The sequence below is a fragment of the Colletotrichum scovillei genome (genome assembly GCF_011075155.1).
Source record: "Colletotrichum scovillei strain TJNH1 chromosome Unknown Contig00009, whole genome shotgun sequence".
NCBI classification, from domain to species: Eukaryota; Fungi; Ascomycota; class Sordariomycetes; order Glomerellales; family Glomerellaceae; genus Colletotrichum; species Colletotrichum scovillei.
Window position 1 is genome coordinate 2900837 of NW_023336267.1, and position 16361 is coordinate 2917197.

The 16361-nt window shown below is 54.5% G+C and overlaps 4 protein-coding genes across 4 annotated transcripts; 3 read left to right on the forward strand and 1 right to left on the reverse strand.

Moving 5' to 3' along the window:
- Positions 1-1094: 1094 nt before the first annotated feature.
- HER10_EVM0011020 (fungal specific transcription factor domain-containing protein) lies at positions 1095-5186 on the forward strand. The gene is made up of 6 exons (XM_035480462.1): positions 1095-2221; positions 2301-3035; positions 3092-3249; positions 3307-3840; positions 3890-4531; positions 4610-5186. Exons 1-6 carry the CDS (start codon positions 2030-2032, stop codon positions 4665-4667), a joined length of 2319 nt encoding a protein of 772 aa, XP_035330052.1. The 5' UTR covers positions 1095-2029; the 3' UTR covers positions 4668-5186.
- Positions 5187-5794: 608 nt separating this feature from the next.
- Positions 5795-9888, forward strand: HER10_EVM0011899 (uncharacterized protein). The gene is made up of 6 exons (XM_035483164.1): positions 5795-7603; positions 8046-8213; positions 8292-8339; positions 8405-8690; positions 8756-9537; positions 9591-9888. Exons 1-6 carry the CDS (start codon positions 7307-7309, stop codon positions 9696-9698), a joined length of 1689 nt encoding a protein of 562 aa, XP_035330150.1. The 5' UTR covers positions 5795-7306; the 3' UTR covers positions 9699-9888.
- Positions 9889-10478: 590 nt separating this feature from the next.
- On the forward strand, positions 10479-11551 carry HER10_EVM0000378 (signal recognition particle sec65 subunit; the record flags this gene model as incomplete). Its single annotated transcript, XM_035470163.1, has 1 exon — positions 10479-11551. Exon 1 carries the CDS (start codon positions 10661-10663, stop codon positions 11549-11551), a length of 891 nt encoding a protein of 296 aa, XP_035328754.1. The 5' UTR covers positions 10479-10660.
- HER10_EVM0001576 (CAP-Gly domain-containing protein) lies at positions 11469-16076 on the reverse strand. Its single transcript, XM_035471320.1, has 2 exons — positions 15439-16076; positions 11469-15382 (listed from the first exon to the last, which is right to left on the reverse strand). The coding sequence occupies exons 1-2, from the start codon at positions 15832-15834 to the stop codon at positions 11831-11833; spliced, it is 3948 nt and encodes a 1315-aa protein (XP_035328890.1). The 5' UTR covers positions 15835-16076; the 3' UTR covers positions 11469-11830.
- Positions 16077-16361: the final 285 nt, after the last annotated feature.

Genomic DNA, 16361 nt, shown 5'->3' on the forward strand with positions numbered 1-16361 from the left:
TCTCAGTCTCATCTTACATTGATTTTTCGGCGCGCCGTGCCCCCTGTCGGCAGGCTGCCGGCCCTACCCCTCCACGCCGTGTGTTTCCTATTGTTCGAGTCCCCTTTTTTTCTCTCTTCGACCTCCTGAAAGGCGATCCGCGGAAGACGAATGGCACGATGCTTTTTTGCTGTTTGAACCCCGACTATTACCTGCCCTGGGCGAACGCGAACGGTGCGGAATGCGGGTTTCTTTTCTCGTTGCCGCCATGACCTGCAGAAGTCTGTGTGTACAAGAGAGCCGGAGGGAACTCCATATGGCTGCCTGGTAGCTGTGACCTGGGTTACTGTCCCCGAGAACCTCCAAGACGCCTCTCAGTGTGACCCAAGAGCTGCCGATCCAACGTCGAACAATACAGGTAGGTAGATATCCATGTCGGCGAAGGACCAAAAAGCTTGGGCGGAATTGCGATGGGACAAGCTGCAGGTCAGCAAATCACAAAACAGCAGCTAGCTGTCTTTGGAGCATCGTTGCGTGACCCTTGGGACCGGCCGTTCGCTCCGTCGGTGTCGTCAGAGTATGATGGAGTGAGTGGCCAGGCAGGGGGTGTGGTGGGATGGATGTATCCATGGATGGGCAATGGATTTTTGAATCTGATGTTTTTGTTGTTGATGGGCTTTTGGTTGTATCCCGGATGGCACAGTGCACTACCTTACTTTGTCCAAGGCTGGTCGGTACATTTTGCATACCTTACGGATACACTACCTACCTTACCTTACATTAGCCATATCCAAGTGCCGGCCGGACGTGTAAGAAAACTATGGGGATTTAGAAAACGCCCTTTGACAACGGGAGTTTCTTGTTTTTCCTCTATCCCTCGGAGCTTCAGGGATATCCTACCTATTTTACAATTTGCTGCACCTTACCGAGAACACCTTACGAATACCCAGGAATCGAAAAGGGCAAAACGAAAATACCTTTACGTCGACCGACGTACCTTACCTTACTTCCATTAAGGTAGGTACTGCACGCAGCACCGTGTAAGGTACTCCGTACCTTGAGTCCATACAGAGACAAGACAGGACCAACTCCCGGCCCCACAATCCAACACCGCCGGCCACATGCCTTGCCTTGCTCTTGCCGCAGACCTGGACTGGAACTGGACTGGAACTGGAAGGAGCGCAACTGCCAACACCAGGTGCTTGCTTGCTTTTGCAGCAAGTTGAGTGAGTTGTGTGTGTGAGAAGTTGAAGCCTGCCTTCCACCTTACCTACCTTATACTTACCTATACCTTTCCTAGGTACCCAGCTGCCAAAGGGAAAGAGCGAGCGCCTGCCACTTCTGGACCCCGGTTGCCCATATTTACGAATACGCTCACCATTGTCTTTCCCAGCCCCGATCGAAATATTAACGACGTCGGTCTACTTTACCTTACCTTACGCAGTAGCGTCTGCTGCTCTCTCTTTCCGCCCTGGCCTGTCTCCAGTCTCCCACTCTACCACTCTACCTACCTTACTCAATCACCAGGTTCCGCTCTCTCCCACACAGTGCCCCAGTCTAAGGCGACATCTGCTTCGCTCGCCGACGAGAGTCACAGATTGATCGTGGGCGGGTCCTGTTTTCCAACTTTTTCCACCAGTTCTGCTTCCGTAATCGTCCATCCCTCCCTCCATCTCTTCCGGCAGCTGTCACCGCGAGGGGCCACGACCGAGATCAACATTCACCGGGGTTTCTTGCTCGTTTTGTGCCTCTACTGTTCCATTCCAGGCCTTGCGCCTGCCTGCGCTACTCTACGAAAAGATATTCAGACGCCCAGCCAACTCCATCAACCCACGTGCCGACCTCGCGGCGAATCCAGGCGGCTCCCACTTTGCGGACCGAATACCCTGAACCACTGACACAACCAATTCCCGAGGCGGCGACGGCGCCGACAGTTCGAGAACATCGTGCCGTTCCCCGAGTGCGCCTCCACGAACACGACCTTTCAACAACCACGTCCGCCACGCAGTATTCGCCGTATATACGCATACACACATTTACACGGCCGACCATGGCCGACAATCGGCGTAACAGCTCCGAGAAACCACCCTCGGCGCGGGATGGTCAGAACTCGAGCACAAGTCCAACTCAAACACCGACCCAATTGCAGAACCAGAACCTGACGCAAGACGCCCGACCACCGCCCAAGAAGCGCAGACGCGTGGTGATTTCTTGCACGGAATGCCACCGACGGAAGCAAAAGGTTGGTTTGCTAGGCCTTGCCCGCAACGATTCTCCCTCCCGTCATTGCAATTTGTAGCTGACACAGTTTCTGTGCGCAGTGCGACCGAGACCTCCCATGCGCCAACTGCAAGTCGCGCAACAAACAGGATGCTTGCAAGTACGAGACGGGCGCGCCCACAGCGAAAGACAGCCGCAAGCCGGACGGCGAAGGCGCAAGATCGACACATGTCCAGAGCCTCTCCAATGCCGCCGCGAATTGGGGCTACTCTCAAGCTGGGGCTTCCACGCTCGGTCTGATGAGGAAAATCGAAAGCGCCAACGGCGACGGCCAGCTGTCGCATCTCGGTGGTGCGGCCCACGTCGAAGACCAGTTCGCGACCAAGGAACGATATAAGTCGTTGATCAGACAGCTGCCGGCCAAGGGTTACATTGAAAAGCTCATCGACGTATACTTTCACGAGTTCAACCACCAATACTATGCGCTTGAGGAGGATCTCTTCAAGGAACAGTTTGCCGAGTGGTCCAACATCCCCTTTAGCGTGCTTTCCAACTCTGGACCACAGGCACTCTCGCCCGACCTGCGAGTCTTTCCCGCGCTGCTCTTTCAGGTACTGGCGACGGCTTTGTTGACTCTGCCGGAAGGGTCGCAAGACTTTTACGATCATCTAAAGTATGCCGGGAACATGACTTTCGAGGACCTTGCCGCGGACTACAGCGAATCTGGCGTCGGCATTTTGTCACTGCTTGGTAAGCGGCAAATCACTCTCACAACAGTTCAGGCCGACTTTCTTCGAGCTGCGTTTCTCAAGTACATGGCCAAGGTTACGGAATCGGTAGGTGAACTCCCGAGCGTAGCTCAAGGCCATCAAAAAGCTAATGATGAGTGCAGTGGCATGCCATTGGTAGCGCTATTCGAGATGCTCAAGAGATTGGCATGCACCGGGATAGCCTGGATCCTTCCCCGGCCAGTGATGACACTGGCGATATGCTCGAGAACATGTGGCTGATTCAGCGGAGGAGAAAGCTTTACATGGTCCTCATGACATGGTGAGCGATTGCCGGACGGCAAGGATGGCTGTTCATGACTCGGCTGACACCGAACAGGGACATCCACTGTGCGCTTGTGCTTGGACGTCCTGGCAGCATCGACTGGCGTATACTCCCGCCCAGTCTGCCAATAGACGCGCCTCCGCCCAAAGACCGCCGCAAGACGCCCATTGCGCCAAGGGATGACGAGAGAGACCCGCCAACCCCGTTGACTAAGAGCATATGGGCTTTCAAGCTCGTCGGCCCAATGCGCGAGATCCTCGAGCTTGAGCACGACGGTCCGTGTCCGAAAGACTACTCCAAGGTCGACCGGGTACACCAAATATGTATGGAACTCGACGAGGCCACACCCGCATACTTCCGCCTGGAGAATCCGGACACGAAATGGGACGGTAACCCCTTGTGCTCCTCCTGGCTACAGTCGGTGCGATTTTACCTGCCGCAGATGAATCTTTTCAATCTGATGGCACTGCACCGACCATACATCTTTAACAGGCAGAAGAGTCGGACAGAGGCGCTCAAGGCCAGCATTGAAATGTTGCATCGACAGATGCTCACATTCCAAGGCCTTGACGCCGGATCATGGCGAAAGTAGGTCTAGTGCATTTCCCTGTCGGATTAGGCTAACAAGCGCGCCTAGTTTCTCGCTGTTCTTTGGCAGCTTTGACGCAGTAGTGCTCATGGCCTCGATATATATCCTGTTCCCCAAGGAGAACCTGGATATGGCAGGCAGCGCTATGCAGCACTTCCACTGGACAACGGAGAGGTTTGAAGCGATGCAGGAGCGAAATCCTCTTGCGAAGGCGGCAAAGGGTGTTCTCCAGGCGATATTTAACAAGTTTAAGAAAGCAGTAGGAAACCCGGCGCCACCAGCGAGCCTGTCAAGCCTGGCATCCCAGACAACGCCGGCATCGACGGCAGACAACAGCAGTCTTTCAGGCCGCGGATCGGTGTCGACGGCAACAGCGGCCACGGCAGATACGCCAGTGAGCAAGAGCAGTACGGTGGCGACACCAACATCACTGCCCATGGCATCAGACGCGGTATCGGCGTATCCTTTGCCATCCTCTGCCTCGGACTGGAACATACCCAATAACTGGGATTTTACGTCGATTGCGCCACTGTTCCCGATGGGAGATCTCATTTACCACGACCTCAACGGCATACCGGACGACGGATCTCTACCCGCATGGGGAGCAGCGACGCCGCCACCGCCGGTGGCTGGTACAACATCATTTGAAGGAGATTTTGGGAATGACAGTGTGTGGAACTTGCTAAACCAGTACGACCCGTCATCTGTTTGAGCCCCTTACTACGTACGTTATATGGAAGACTGAGGAACGATGTTTGAAATGGACAGAAACAAAGGCCATTTAGGGACATTTAAGCCTGAGCCGCTCGCCTTCAAGTCGGAGTAAGATACTATCCGTAACATCTGCCTGCAAGCTCTTGGAAGAAGGAGTGAGGGGCTCGGATGATTGAGACAGTAAAGGAAAGAGGGACGGCAAGGCGTTTTTCTTGAACGTCGCAGGTGAGAGTCGAAAAAGAGATGGTAAAAAAAGGGTCGCGGCCTAGCGGCGGTTGAGTGCATGACTTTGCGTTGTCGTCATTGGCTGCATGTATTGGTGGGTTGAATTGGAGTTGAGAACTTGAGCGCCTTGGGAGACAGATGATTTACTGCTGAAGGGCACCCCCCTGCCGTGATGGGGGATGCTGGCCAGTTAGGTGGGACAACGGTAGTGGAATTAGCGCCAGCGGAGAAGGAGCTGCCCTGCCAGTGCCTGCTTCCCGGTTCTGTGGTGCCTCGCAAGTTGTCGCTAAAGTAGCATCTCATGCACAAGCGGTGGATAATCAGTCGAGCGAGGTGCAGGCCAGGCACATCGCAGCCATTGCTAGGTAGTCGTCAGTCAGTAGGTAGCCAAGAATGGTTGAGGTAGATACAACAACGAGGATGCATTGATGACTAAAATATACCCTATCTATACCCTGACTGTACCCTTTTGTTGCCGTCCATGCCCACGTTCTGATTCGAGTTTTTGTGTCGGTCGGCGTACCGGGGAACGGGTGTCACCGGTGTCTTGCGGGATGGAAGGTCCTCATATCCTTGGGGCCTATGACGATTGGGACCAGTGGTAAACTTTTTTTTTTTTTTTCGTATGCCAGTTTGACAATTTTTTCTGGGGTCCAGACAGTACGGCACCAACACCATATCCGTAGAGGAAGAAAAAAAAATCAATTTCCGCCAGCCAACGACTTGTGTTGTGGCGTGTCTAACATCTTATCGGACGCTTGCTTTTTTGCCTTGAGTTTGCAATTATCTTCCCACGGTTTCTTACATTTCACTTGTGAACATTTCCCCATCTCTTGACAATTGGAAGTCTACCCGTGCCTACCTTAGGTTGGGTCAAGAAAGATTGCCCCCGCCATCCATCCCCATCCGGCGAGTGAGCGCTCATCCTGCTTTCTGTATCCCGGGTCCCAGCAGATCGATATACAAGAATCCGGTGGTGGCTTCACCGCTTCCTGTCACTCGCTGCTGTCAGGTATCGATTGGGAGAGGAAGCAGACAGCAGACAGCAGACAACGGACGACTGGCATCTTTAAACCCACAATCCGTTTGTTGCTGCGTTATTCCATCTCGCAGATACGTCTGCAATATTTGTTCGTTTTCTTCCACCTTTTACATAAAACCGTCTCATTGACCCTTATTCGTAAAGTGCAGGAAAGGGAAAGAAGCCGCTGCCCTTCCAACTTTTCCTTAAGCAAAATCTCTACGGCGCCCACCGTTTATTTGACTTACTTTGTCTCGACCTCAGACATATCCGTACTCCCTCCCGCCCTCTCGCCCAAGACCCAATCCACCAGCCAACCTCCATCCTGAATCCTGGTCTGGTCGAATCCCGATCCTACCCCATTGTCTATCGTCTTGCCTGGCGTTACATTGCCCTCGTAGCCCCTACTCGCTCTCTCTCGAGACGCACCATCAGAGGCTTTTTGGCACAGCTTCACCTTCAACCGGTCGGTCACACCTCACCTTTTCAGCCCTCAGGTACTACCTCCCTTTACTTAATTACCCATGACTTTTTGCCTGAACCGACCATCTTGAACGTCTTCTTCAGCCCCCAAACTCCAGCCCCGTCCAGCTATCAACCTTAACAATCCCATCGCCGATCGACGAGACGTGAGCTGCGCTAAGGTAGTCTCTAAGTGCTTGTCTCTCTTTTCTTTGGCTGCATCTCATTTTGCTTTCCCGATTCTTACACTTTGGTTCCCTATTATCCACCTGTCTTGGCTTTTTTGCCTTTCACAGCTCTCGAGTTTCTTATTGCAGCTCACACGAAGCTCTAGATGTGAAGAATGGGTTTAGCCACAAATATTATTCTCCTCATATCATCAAACCACCTGCCTACCTACGCAGTTCTCATACATTGCACACACGAGCCTAGTCGAAAGGTTACCTCACCTCACCTCACCTCACATCACCTCTCATAAATCGCTTTCCAGGAGAGACGTAACCTGCTACGTACTGGCTAGGCGCATTTTCTTGCTACAGCGACACCTGCAGCAGAGCACACTGTCTGCCTGATCCGGCTGGGCCATCGCACCAAAGCATCACAAGCACACGAGGCAGGCACGGTACTTTCACCTTTTTTTTTTTTTTTTTTTCTAATTTATTTTCTTACTACCTACCCGAGCACCAAGCACCAAGCATTACGGTCATCCACACATCCACGTCCCGTCCAAGCACAACACTCACACACTCACACACTCATACTCACTCACTTGCTCACTCACTCACTCACTCACCCACCTACCGTACCTGCACCTGCACCTGCACCTCCTGGCGCCAATAGAGAGTGCAGCAGTTGAGACTACCGCCGCGACTTCTTGCCTTTTCCCTTTGGCACACAAGGACTGCAGCGTCCGCCTCACCTTTCTCACTCTACTTCCTGCTTGGGCTCTCTTAAATTTTGTTTTCGCTCGCTGAATCTGACTGGTGGCAGAAAAAAAAGCAGCTCTCACTTTGCCCAAGGGAAAGAGGGAAAAAAAGAAAAAGATGCCCACCACCACTCATACCACGACCACCCGGTCGCCTTTTGACACCAACAACCTGGGCATCAACACCAACAATTCGGCCCCTGTTCTCCCACCTTACCTTCGCACCAGTAGCCAATCTCCGCTGCATTCTTTTCCTTTCTCGCCGAGCAGCACCTTGCCTTCGGCCATCGGATCAGGCATTAAGAAAGAAAAATCATCTACCAAAATGGCCTTGGATAATTCAGAGATCATGGACTTTGTCACTCGGTATCAGAACTTGCAGGCCTACCAGAACGCCAGCGACCAGTTGATGAAGGTACGTTTACGTTTTCCACTTCCCTCATGGTTTGCCATTGCCTGCCCACCCCTTCTCCCGGTTGAATCTTCAGCGTCCTTTCCACGGCCTGTCTGCGTCTGCAGAGAGACCAAAGCTTCCTGTCCCTTGCTCGATAAGGTCCCGCAGCAAAGCCACCCCCAGATTGAGCTTGAGCTTGAGCTTGAGCTCGAGCTCTTCGAGGCATGTCGTCAACTTTTGCTACCGCGCCTAGCTTCAGCGCTGCAGCTATCATCGTTGACGCGCTTTGACTGCTGATTCCCTACTTCCCTCATCGCCACCTTTTCAAGCCCACACTCAACCCACCTGCACGAGACGCGATGAACTACTGTTCCCCGTCCATCCCAACATGGGACCGCCCCTCTGAACAAGGTTATGAACCTTGACCAAAGTTACATTCCGCTAACCTCGTTTGATACCACAGGACCTTTTGATGTACTGCAAAGAAATTCAGGGCCAATATGCCGATGAAAATCAGATGCTCAAGCAGGAGCTGCGCAATGCAAAGCTTGATCTCGAGCATGCTACCACTTCCAGAAGAGAGATGCAGCAGGTGCTGCAAGAGCTTGATTATGATAACAGCTACATGAAGGTACCTAGACAGCGGCGCCGCCTGCTGCCCAGCAGCTTCTTCCCCACCCTTAAGCTTCAGAGTGACTAAACCTCGCAGAATCGCAATCCCTACGTCTTGATTCTAATTGATGGAGATGGACTTCTTGTACGTAGCCCTGACTGCTGCCTCGGTTTTTCGATAAAATGCTAACTTCGGCGCCCCCTCAATAGTTCCAAGAATCGTTTATTAGACAAGGTATCGAGGGCGGCAAGCAAGCCGCCTACGCCCTCCGAACTGCCGTTGCCGAGTACGTTGGCAGCCAGTCGGGTGAGGTTGAAATCGTCGCCAAAGTCTGCGCCAATCTATCCGGTCTTGGACGTGCTATGCGCAGAGATGGCTGCCTCGATAGCGAGTCCGAGCTCAGGGAGTTTTTCCTGGGTTTCACACAGGCCAAAGCTTCATTTGATTTCATCGACGTTGGTCACGGTAAGGAACGTGCCGACTCGAAGATCAAAGGTGCGTTGTGCCCGAGACTACATGGCGATGTTGTGATAGTGACAGATGGGCTAACATTGCCATAGAGGCCACCCGCTGGCATTTGCGTAACTACAACTGCAGACAGATTTTGCTAGGCATTTCCCACGATGCTGGTTATGCCCCTTTCCTCGATGAGATCCTTCAAGATACAGATACTCGCTCGAGAGTCAGTCTAATTGAGGGCGTCGCTACGGTCAGAGAGCTTAAAAACACCAACGTTCATATCCTCGAACCGCTGCCCAGCCTTTTCCGAAACCAAAAGCTCATTGATAGAAGCTTCGACCGCGCTGCTGAACGTGCCGAGGCATACGCCAGATCCTCGGCGCAGGCACCAGCGTCGGTGTCTTTCTTTCCGGCTCCGTCTAGAGCGTCGACATCTTCGCCTGTGATGGTGGCTTCGCCAACCTCACCCCCTGCTACAGTGGCGACGACAGCCTCTTCTTCCTGGGCTGGGGTCACCGCTAAGGCTAGCCCGCCGCCTGTCATCACCACCCCGTTGGCCAAAATATCCGTCAATGTTCCAGCTCGAAAAGCTCCTGAGCCAAAAGTGGCAACACCGGCGTGGAACCCTGGCGAACGTGGCTTGGATCCCCCCATCCCCATCAACGCAACAGCCATGGATAACATTAAGAAACGAACGGGCAAGGACAAGCTGTGCAATAACCATTACCTGCGCGGTCCTTGTGCCAAGGGCGATGAGTGCTGCTTCGAACACAAATACAAGCCCAACCCGGATGAAATCAATGCCATTGCCCATTTGACTCGTCTCAACCCCTGCACCAGCGGTCAGGAATGTGACGTGGAAAACTGCATTTACGGACATCATGTAAGTCTTTGCCTTTCACCTTTACAGAACAGGTGTACTAACAAGTCTCGCAGTGTCCTAGCGTGACTGGAACCACCTGCACCCACCCGTATTGCAAGTTCAGAGTTGAGGATCATCCACCTGGCACAAAGTTCAAGAATGCCAAAATTCACGAAAACTAAACGGCTTTGAGAAGCCGATTTTGGAAGGAAGGAGAGACATGAGCACAAAGGGACCAGATTTACTATGGCACATGGAATTGGCTGTGGCACAGAGAGTCAAAACTCATCTGCTGATGGCCTCTCAACGTGCTGGGTTTGCTTTTCGAGGATTAATTTGTGTATGGTTAGCTTTCTCACTGGCGATTTGAGCTTGCCGAATGAGCTTCGTATAGCTATACATGGATAGCTGTTTTCCGGATATTCTTTTTCAGGCGGTCACGTAGCGCTTGAGGGAGGACCAATCGTACCTGAAATTCTGGCCCTGCAAAAACCATTGCCTCACGCTCTAGATATATGGGTCAGAAATTTGCTCAGATTGTCACCATCGGATGAGGAGACGTGTTGGCGTTATAGTTGCGACTGCTCCCTCCCGACCTCCGCGCCAGCATCTTGACCCCCGGTGGCTTATATTTTTGAAGGTTATGAGTTCGAATTCCCTCGTAGGCTCTTTTTCTTTTGTTTTAACTGAAATCCATCGCTCTTGCCACATCCATGGAGCTGCGGATCCTTTGCAGAGGCAAAAACGAGTGTTCGTGTAATTACCTTCGTCTATAAACTACCTACCCATGAGCTGAGGTGAAGTGATGCCCTGTGCCTGTCTGCCGAGTCCCAGGGGGGATAGTGGACCCCGCCACTCCAACCCAAACCCCACCACGAGCCGTGGTCTGGCAACCCCACACCTGCCGGCCAAAATCCCAGAGTGGATTAGCAGAGAGAGAGCCTCCTCTTCAATCCACAACTGTATCCTCACCTCACGTCTGCCAGGCCTCCAAACCTACCACCAACGACGACAACGACGAAAGCTCCCGAAGCTATCGATACCTCGAGAGTCACGAGCTCAATCGGGTACAAAAAACAAGAAGCGGCGATCACAGATAGTCCCCCAGATAATACCACACCAACCCCCCAGACAAACCACAACCATGTCGCACCCACGCATAGAGGAGGTCGAAGACAGCGACCTCGAGGCATCAGACCCCTCCGAGGGCGACATTGACGACTTTGCCGACATCGACATCATGCGCCGCGTCGAGCCCAAATCGTCAGCACCACGCGCACCGCAAATCAACCCTTCCACCATCCCCCCGGCCGCCGCCTCCGGCCCAGGCCCCCGCGGCGGCCCCTCCGAGTTCCAAACGACCGTCGACCAGAAGCAATACGCAGACTTCCAGTGCCTCTACCCAATCTACTTTGACGCCCGCCGCACCCGCGCCGAAGGCCGCCGCGTCCCCAAATCCCTGGCCGTAGAGAACCCCATCGCCCGCGAAATCGTAAACGCCTGCGCCGCCCTCCGCCTGCCGACGCTCTTCGAGCCCGCCAAATTCCACCCAAAGGACTGGGCGAATCCGGGCCGCGTCAAGATCCGCACGCGCTTCAACGGCCAGCTCGGTCCGGACGGCGGCAAAGCCAGCGCCGCGAGCCGCCCCGCGGGATGTCAGGAGATCAAGAACAAGCACCACCTGTACATCCTCGTCGCCGAGCACCTCAAGCGCAACCCGACGACGGAGGACAGCGCCGCCTTAAAAGCGCGCGTGCAGGGCGCGCCCGCGCACGATCCCAGCAAGCCGTGGCCTAGGCCTGCCGTCCCGCGCGGGTGGAAGATGGGCGAGCTGTTGCCGTATATCAGTCCCGCCATGACGGGCGGCGGCGTCAGCGAGAATTTGTTCAAGGATATGATGAAGGAGATGCAGGGGGGCGGGGACCCGATGGCGGCGTTGATGCAGCAGGCTCAGGGGGGTGCTTTAGGTGGTGGTGGTGGTAGCGGTGCTGAGGAGAAGGCCGGTAAGAAGAAGAAGGGCAAGGGCAAGGCTTGAAGTGGACTTTCAGCGAAAGAGAAAGAGAGTCGTCAAAAGGGGAACCCGGGGTGCACCTCATCCAAGGAGTCCTAAGCATCATCATGAAAAACATGCCACGGCCAACGGTCAATGGTCAACAAGTTAAAACGACATCACGGAGATACAAAGGGGAGGGTCGTAGAAAAAAGCCGAGGGAACCCAATCTAAGCATGCTAGACTTGAAGAATAAGGTTGGGATTCAGGGGGTATTTAACATCCTACTAGTCCTTCTGCAACATCGCATCGCTTCCATGATAATCATACTGCCGCCAGTCGGCCCTGTATTCCCTCCCACTCGCGCGATCCCACAATCTGCACATCTCTCCCGCCGCCGGGCACCATCTTGCCGTCCGCGTCCGACAGACGAATCTGCAATCTCGCCGCCACGTTCTTCATCATCTGCCTCTTCTCCGCCGCCGCCCCATCCTTACGTCCCAGCACGACCTCGGACTTCTTGAGCACCGAGTTCCGCCAGCTGTTCCACGCCGCGAGGTCCTCCCTCTGTTTGGCCGCGTGGTACTGCGGCGTGCTGCGCGCGGGCTTCCACGCGAGCTTGTCCTCCGGCAGGGAAGCAAGGTCGTAGACGCGGGCCGACGTTGTAAACTTGACCAGCTCGCTGAGGACATCCTTACCCTCCGCCACGACGAGGGCGCGGCGCTGCTCCACGACGGACGGCGACTTGGTGAGTGGCTCCGCCAGCCAGTCGTAGTTGTGCTGCTCCGTCGTCCTGGCGCGCCTGTTGTCCTCACGAAGGTATCGCACGGCAGCCTGCAGGCTCGCAATCTCGCTCTTGAGAGCATCCATCTCGCGCGCTGTAGCAACCGCCCGCTCCTGGCCGGCCTTGGCACCTGCTGCACCGGCACCATCCGCGAAAGCCTTGCTGTCGCCGGCAATCTGTTTCCACTTGTCGCGGTCCGTCTCCAGTGTCTTGAGCTCGCGGTCTTGCTTGTCAATGTCCTCCTTGAGACTAGCAGCCTTTTGCTTGGCAGCCTCGATCTGCGCCTCGAGATCCTCAATGCGGGAAGCCTTGGCATTAGCATCCTTCATCCTCGACTCAAGGGTCTCAATCTTGAGGTTGGCCGTGCTGAGATTCTCGTCGCGCTGCGCAATCGCCACGCGGACTTCGTTGTGCTCCTCCTTAAGGCGGCGCATCTCCTCCTCCGCGTCGACGGGGATTGTCTTGATGGCCTTGAGCTCCTGGGAACGAAGCTTCCACGGTGCGGGGCTGACTTCAAACTCTTGCGTCTGGGACAAATCTGCGCTAAGCGCGGCCAGGTCTGAGATCTGGCTGGTAAGAGTACGAAGCCTAGACAGGTACGTTGAGAAGAGGTCGGACTCGCTCGACATGGTGACCTTGGTGGTGGCCTTGGAAATTGTATCCTGGACTTCGCGGTACGTAAAGGCCTCGTTACGGCCTTCCTCGTGTAGGAGCGTATGCAAGTCGGAGCCAATCTCACGAGCCAACGCTGCCAGCTGTTGAGTGGCATCCTGGCACTGCTCAAAGGACTCCTTGGTCTCTTGCGGCAACGCCAGCGAGCGAGACTTGAGATCTTGCAGAGCCCGCACAGCCTTGCCAGCAATAACCTTGGCACTCCGGGTCTGAGCAACGACAAACTCGGATTTCTTGCTAAAGTGCTGCGCCATCTCATCCTCTTCAGACTCAGAGGGCACAACTCTCTGGACCATTCCGCGCAAGGCAGCAAAGGTGGCTCCGGCAGACCCAAGATGGCTCTGCATGACGACAGTCTGCATGTACGTGTCCTCGGCAAAGTCGGGCAGCTCGTTGGTGAGGTGGACTTCAGCGAGATGGGACATGAGCGCAATCGTGCGCTGGAGTTCGTCCGCACACTTCTGCTCCTTGAGGTCATCTCGTCGCAAGCCGTCGATCCATCCGTTGAGGGCCCGCTCCACTGGCTCCAGCTCAAACAAGGCGTTCTGGAACCGCTGGAATTGTTCAATCGAGCAGTGGCTGATGGCATTAGTGAAGCGCTCGCACATAGAAGCAACCCATGTAAGTTTGTCGATAGCATCGCAGCCAGCAAAGACGTCGTCCTCGTGGCCAGGATGAGGTTGGCCGTTGACACGCTCCTTGATGAACGACTGCAGGAGCTCGGCCTTGAAGGCTAATCTCCTGAACCTCAGTAGAGCAAGCACAGAGTCTTGGTCCTCCTTGTAGGTATCGGGCAAGAACATCTTGACAATCTCCAAGTGTTGCTCAGCCTCCTGAGCCTCCAGTCGTCGTAGCTCGAGGTCGATCGTCTTGACTTGGGCCTTGGAGGCGGAGATCTGGAGCTTCATGTTCAGGTCCATCATAGCGCGGGACTTGCTGTTAAGCTGCTCGGATTCCGTCTCGGTCACAGCGTGTGACGCCCGCATATCCTCGAGGTCGCTCTGCAAGCTTGTGACCAGTCCTCTGAAGCGGGACAGGGTGTACTCCATATCCTCCAGGGCCTCCTCTTGCTCGGCCGCCCGTCGCGCCTGCTCCGTGATGACGCTGTCCTTGAAGTCGAGGTCCTCTTGCATCTCCTTTTCGTTCTGTACGTGATTGATCTCCAGCTCGTCGTTGATCTCCTTTAGATTCTCGAGATCTTCGATGACGGCCTTGAGTTCTTCGATTTGCTCAGACATGCTCATGTTACGCTCAGTGAGGTCCTCGATCATATCTTCAGCGCCCAAAGCATTGTCCAGTTGTTGCCGAAGATCCTCAACAGCAGCCTCCGATTGAGCCAGCTTTTCTTTCGCCGCATCGAACTGCTCCTTGACGGTGCCAAATTCTTGGAGATCATCCTCCAAAGTCTTGATTTGGTCCTTGAGCTCCTCCTCTTGTTGCTGAGTCAAGTCGCGCAGTCGCAGTAGAGCTTCGCGGAGTCGCTCGTTCGTCCTCTCCATCTGCAGCCACCCGGTGCTAGCTCGGTCTTCCGCCGACATACCCTGGCCGAATTCCGCATTCTCTTCGCGGAGAATTTCCACTTCGAGCTCAAGCTCTTCCGACTTCTGCTTCAGAGCCTCAAGTTCAACCTTAAGAACCTCGGCCGTCTCTTCAGCCATCTCACGGTCTAACGTAGCCAGCTCCAGAGCGGTCTCATGCTCCATCTGCATCGACTCGATTGATTCGAATCTCTCCTCTGCCTCCTTTAATTGTTTCCGCAACTCGTTATTCTCGCTCTGCTGAGGCTGGTATTTCGCCTGCAATTTTTCTATAATCGCCTGGAATCTGTCCCGCTCGCCTTGGACCTGGTCCAACTGCTTCAACTTCTCTCTGTCCTCCAACCTCTTTCTCTCAAGCACTTTGAGCTTAGCCTTGAGGTCCTCTATCTCTCTATTCGCAGCGGCGGCATTTGGTGTAGAACGGGCGTTTGTCGCTGGTTTCGTTGAGCTTGTAGGCGTGGTAGACGCGGAGCCTGATGTGAGCTTCTCCAAAGCCTTGGTTCTTGCTCTCACGGGGCTTATCTCGCCATCTTTGTTGGGAGACATGGCACCTGCGTCTTCGCCGCTGTCGGCGTTCTTTCCAGCTCCCATGTCCGCGGAGGGCCTTCTTGCAGTACCAGCCGTCCGTCCAGAGATGGAAAGTCGACCACTATTAGGTCTTCCTGGGGTGGGTCGTGTGGGAGCTGAAGATGTCGAGGGCTGTCTCGTGGTTCTGTTGGCGGGTATTGGTGGAGGTCCCATGGAGCTGCGAGAGGTTCCCACGCTTGGCCGCGTTTTGGCAGCTGTAGCTGGTGTACGTGTATTGGACGGTGTAGTAGTTCGCGATGGCGCGGTACTCGATGTTGCTGATCCGAGCTGCTTTGTGGGCGACTTGGTCGGTGACTACATATCCATGGTGAGTCGTTGCTCTTGATATGCACAGGCATCTGTACACTCACCCTTAATGTACTCGCCGGCCGGGACACCTTAGGTCCCGGACTGGGACTCGGAGCATTCAGACTCATCCTCTTGGTCAAACCCGTGTCGCTGGTCGTCCTCCCAGCGCCTGGATTGAAACTGCTTGGCCGGCTAGGCCTGCGAGCTGCTGGCTTCGCCGCCGGAGCAGGCGCCTGGGCGATGATGGCCAATGTCGTCGGGCGCACAAACATGCCATGCCCAAGGGCACAGTCAAAGTACCGCTCGCCCTGAACGCTGCCATCATTCTTTCCGCTGTCATCCTCGAGCTCGATGCCCACCCAATCACCGCTAGCGAAGTGCGTTCCACCGGCGAAGCGTACGATGCCAGTCCGGCCGTCTGATAGACGTACCGTCTGGCCAACTGCGAGCTCCGACATTATTCCGCGACTGTGACTCTACTGGGAGATAACCATGTTCGTTATTGCTGTCGGTTGATCGTGGGGCGTAGGCCAGTCGTTGAGGCCCCGTCGTCGTGATGAGTGGTGTGTACTTGGACGATACGTTGTGTTTGGATGTCACCCAGGGGGCCATTGGGAGCGCGTCCCAATCGGATAACCGCGCTGGAGCTTGGAGCTTGGTGCTGCTGCTGCGGCGCCTGCGACTAAACTGACCAGGGGTTTAGTTGGGGTGATGTCAATACAAAGTCAATGTCTGATTGGCTAGTACCTGCCTCGCATCTCAGGGTCTTCCGCTATGAGCTTAAGCGAGACTTTCTAATGGATAACTTCATACACCAGTACCGGTACTGTGTACAAGTGATCATAAGGCCTTATTAAGAAGACACGGGTAGTAGACGACAGCAATACTGCCTCAAACACAAAGCAAACGGGCTTCAAAGAAATACACAGCGACATTGTCTTATTCCCTTCAGCGGAATGCCCATGAAATGCATCATTCGATGAAG

Excerpts from the sequence above, each read along its gene's own strand:
- HER10_EVM0011020 (XM_035480462.1), top strand. The coding sequence starts at position 2,030 with ATGGCCGACAATCGGCGTAACAGCTCCGAGAAACCACCCTCGGCGCGG. Across the intron at positions 3,036-3,091 it reads TGGCCAAGGTTACGGAATCG|TGGCATGCCATTGGTAGCGC; the intron begins GTAGGTGAACTC and ends TGATGAGTGCAG. Across the intron at positions 3,250-3,306 it reads TACATGGTCCTCATGACATG|GGACATCCACTGTGCGCTTG; the intron begins GTGAGCGATTGC and ends GACACCGAACAG.
- HER10_EVM0011899 (XM_035483164.1), top strand. The coding sequence starts at position 7,307 with ATGCCCACCACCACTCATACCACGACCACCCGGTCGCCTTTTGACACC. Across the intron at positions 8,214-8,291 it reads ATGATAACAGCTACATGAAG|AATCGCAATCCCTACGTCTT; the intron begins GTACCTAGACAG and ends TAAACCTCGCAG. Across the intron at positions 9,538-9,590 it reads ACTGCATTTACGGACATCAT|TGTCCTAGCGTGACTGGAAC; the intron begins GTAAGTCTTTGC and ends CAAGTCTCGCAG.
- HER10_EVM0001576 (XM_035471320.1), bottom strand. The coding sequence starts at position 15,834 with ATGTCGGAGCTCGCAGTTGGCCAGACGGTACGTCTATCAGACGGCCGG. Across the intron at positions 15,383-15,438 it reads GGCCGGCGAGTACATTAAGG|TCACCGACCAAGTCGCCCAC; the intron begins GTGAGTGTACAG and ends ATGGATATGTAG.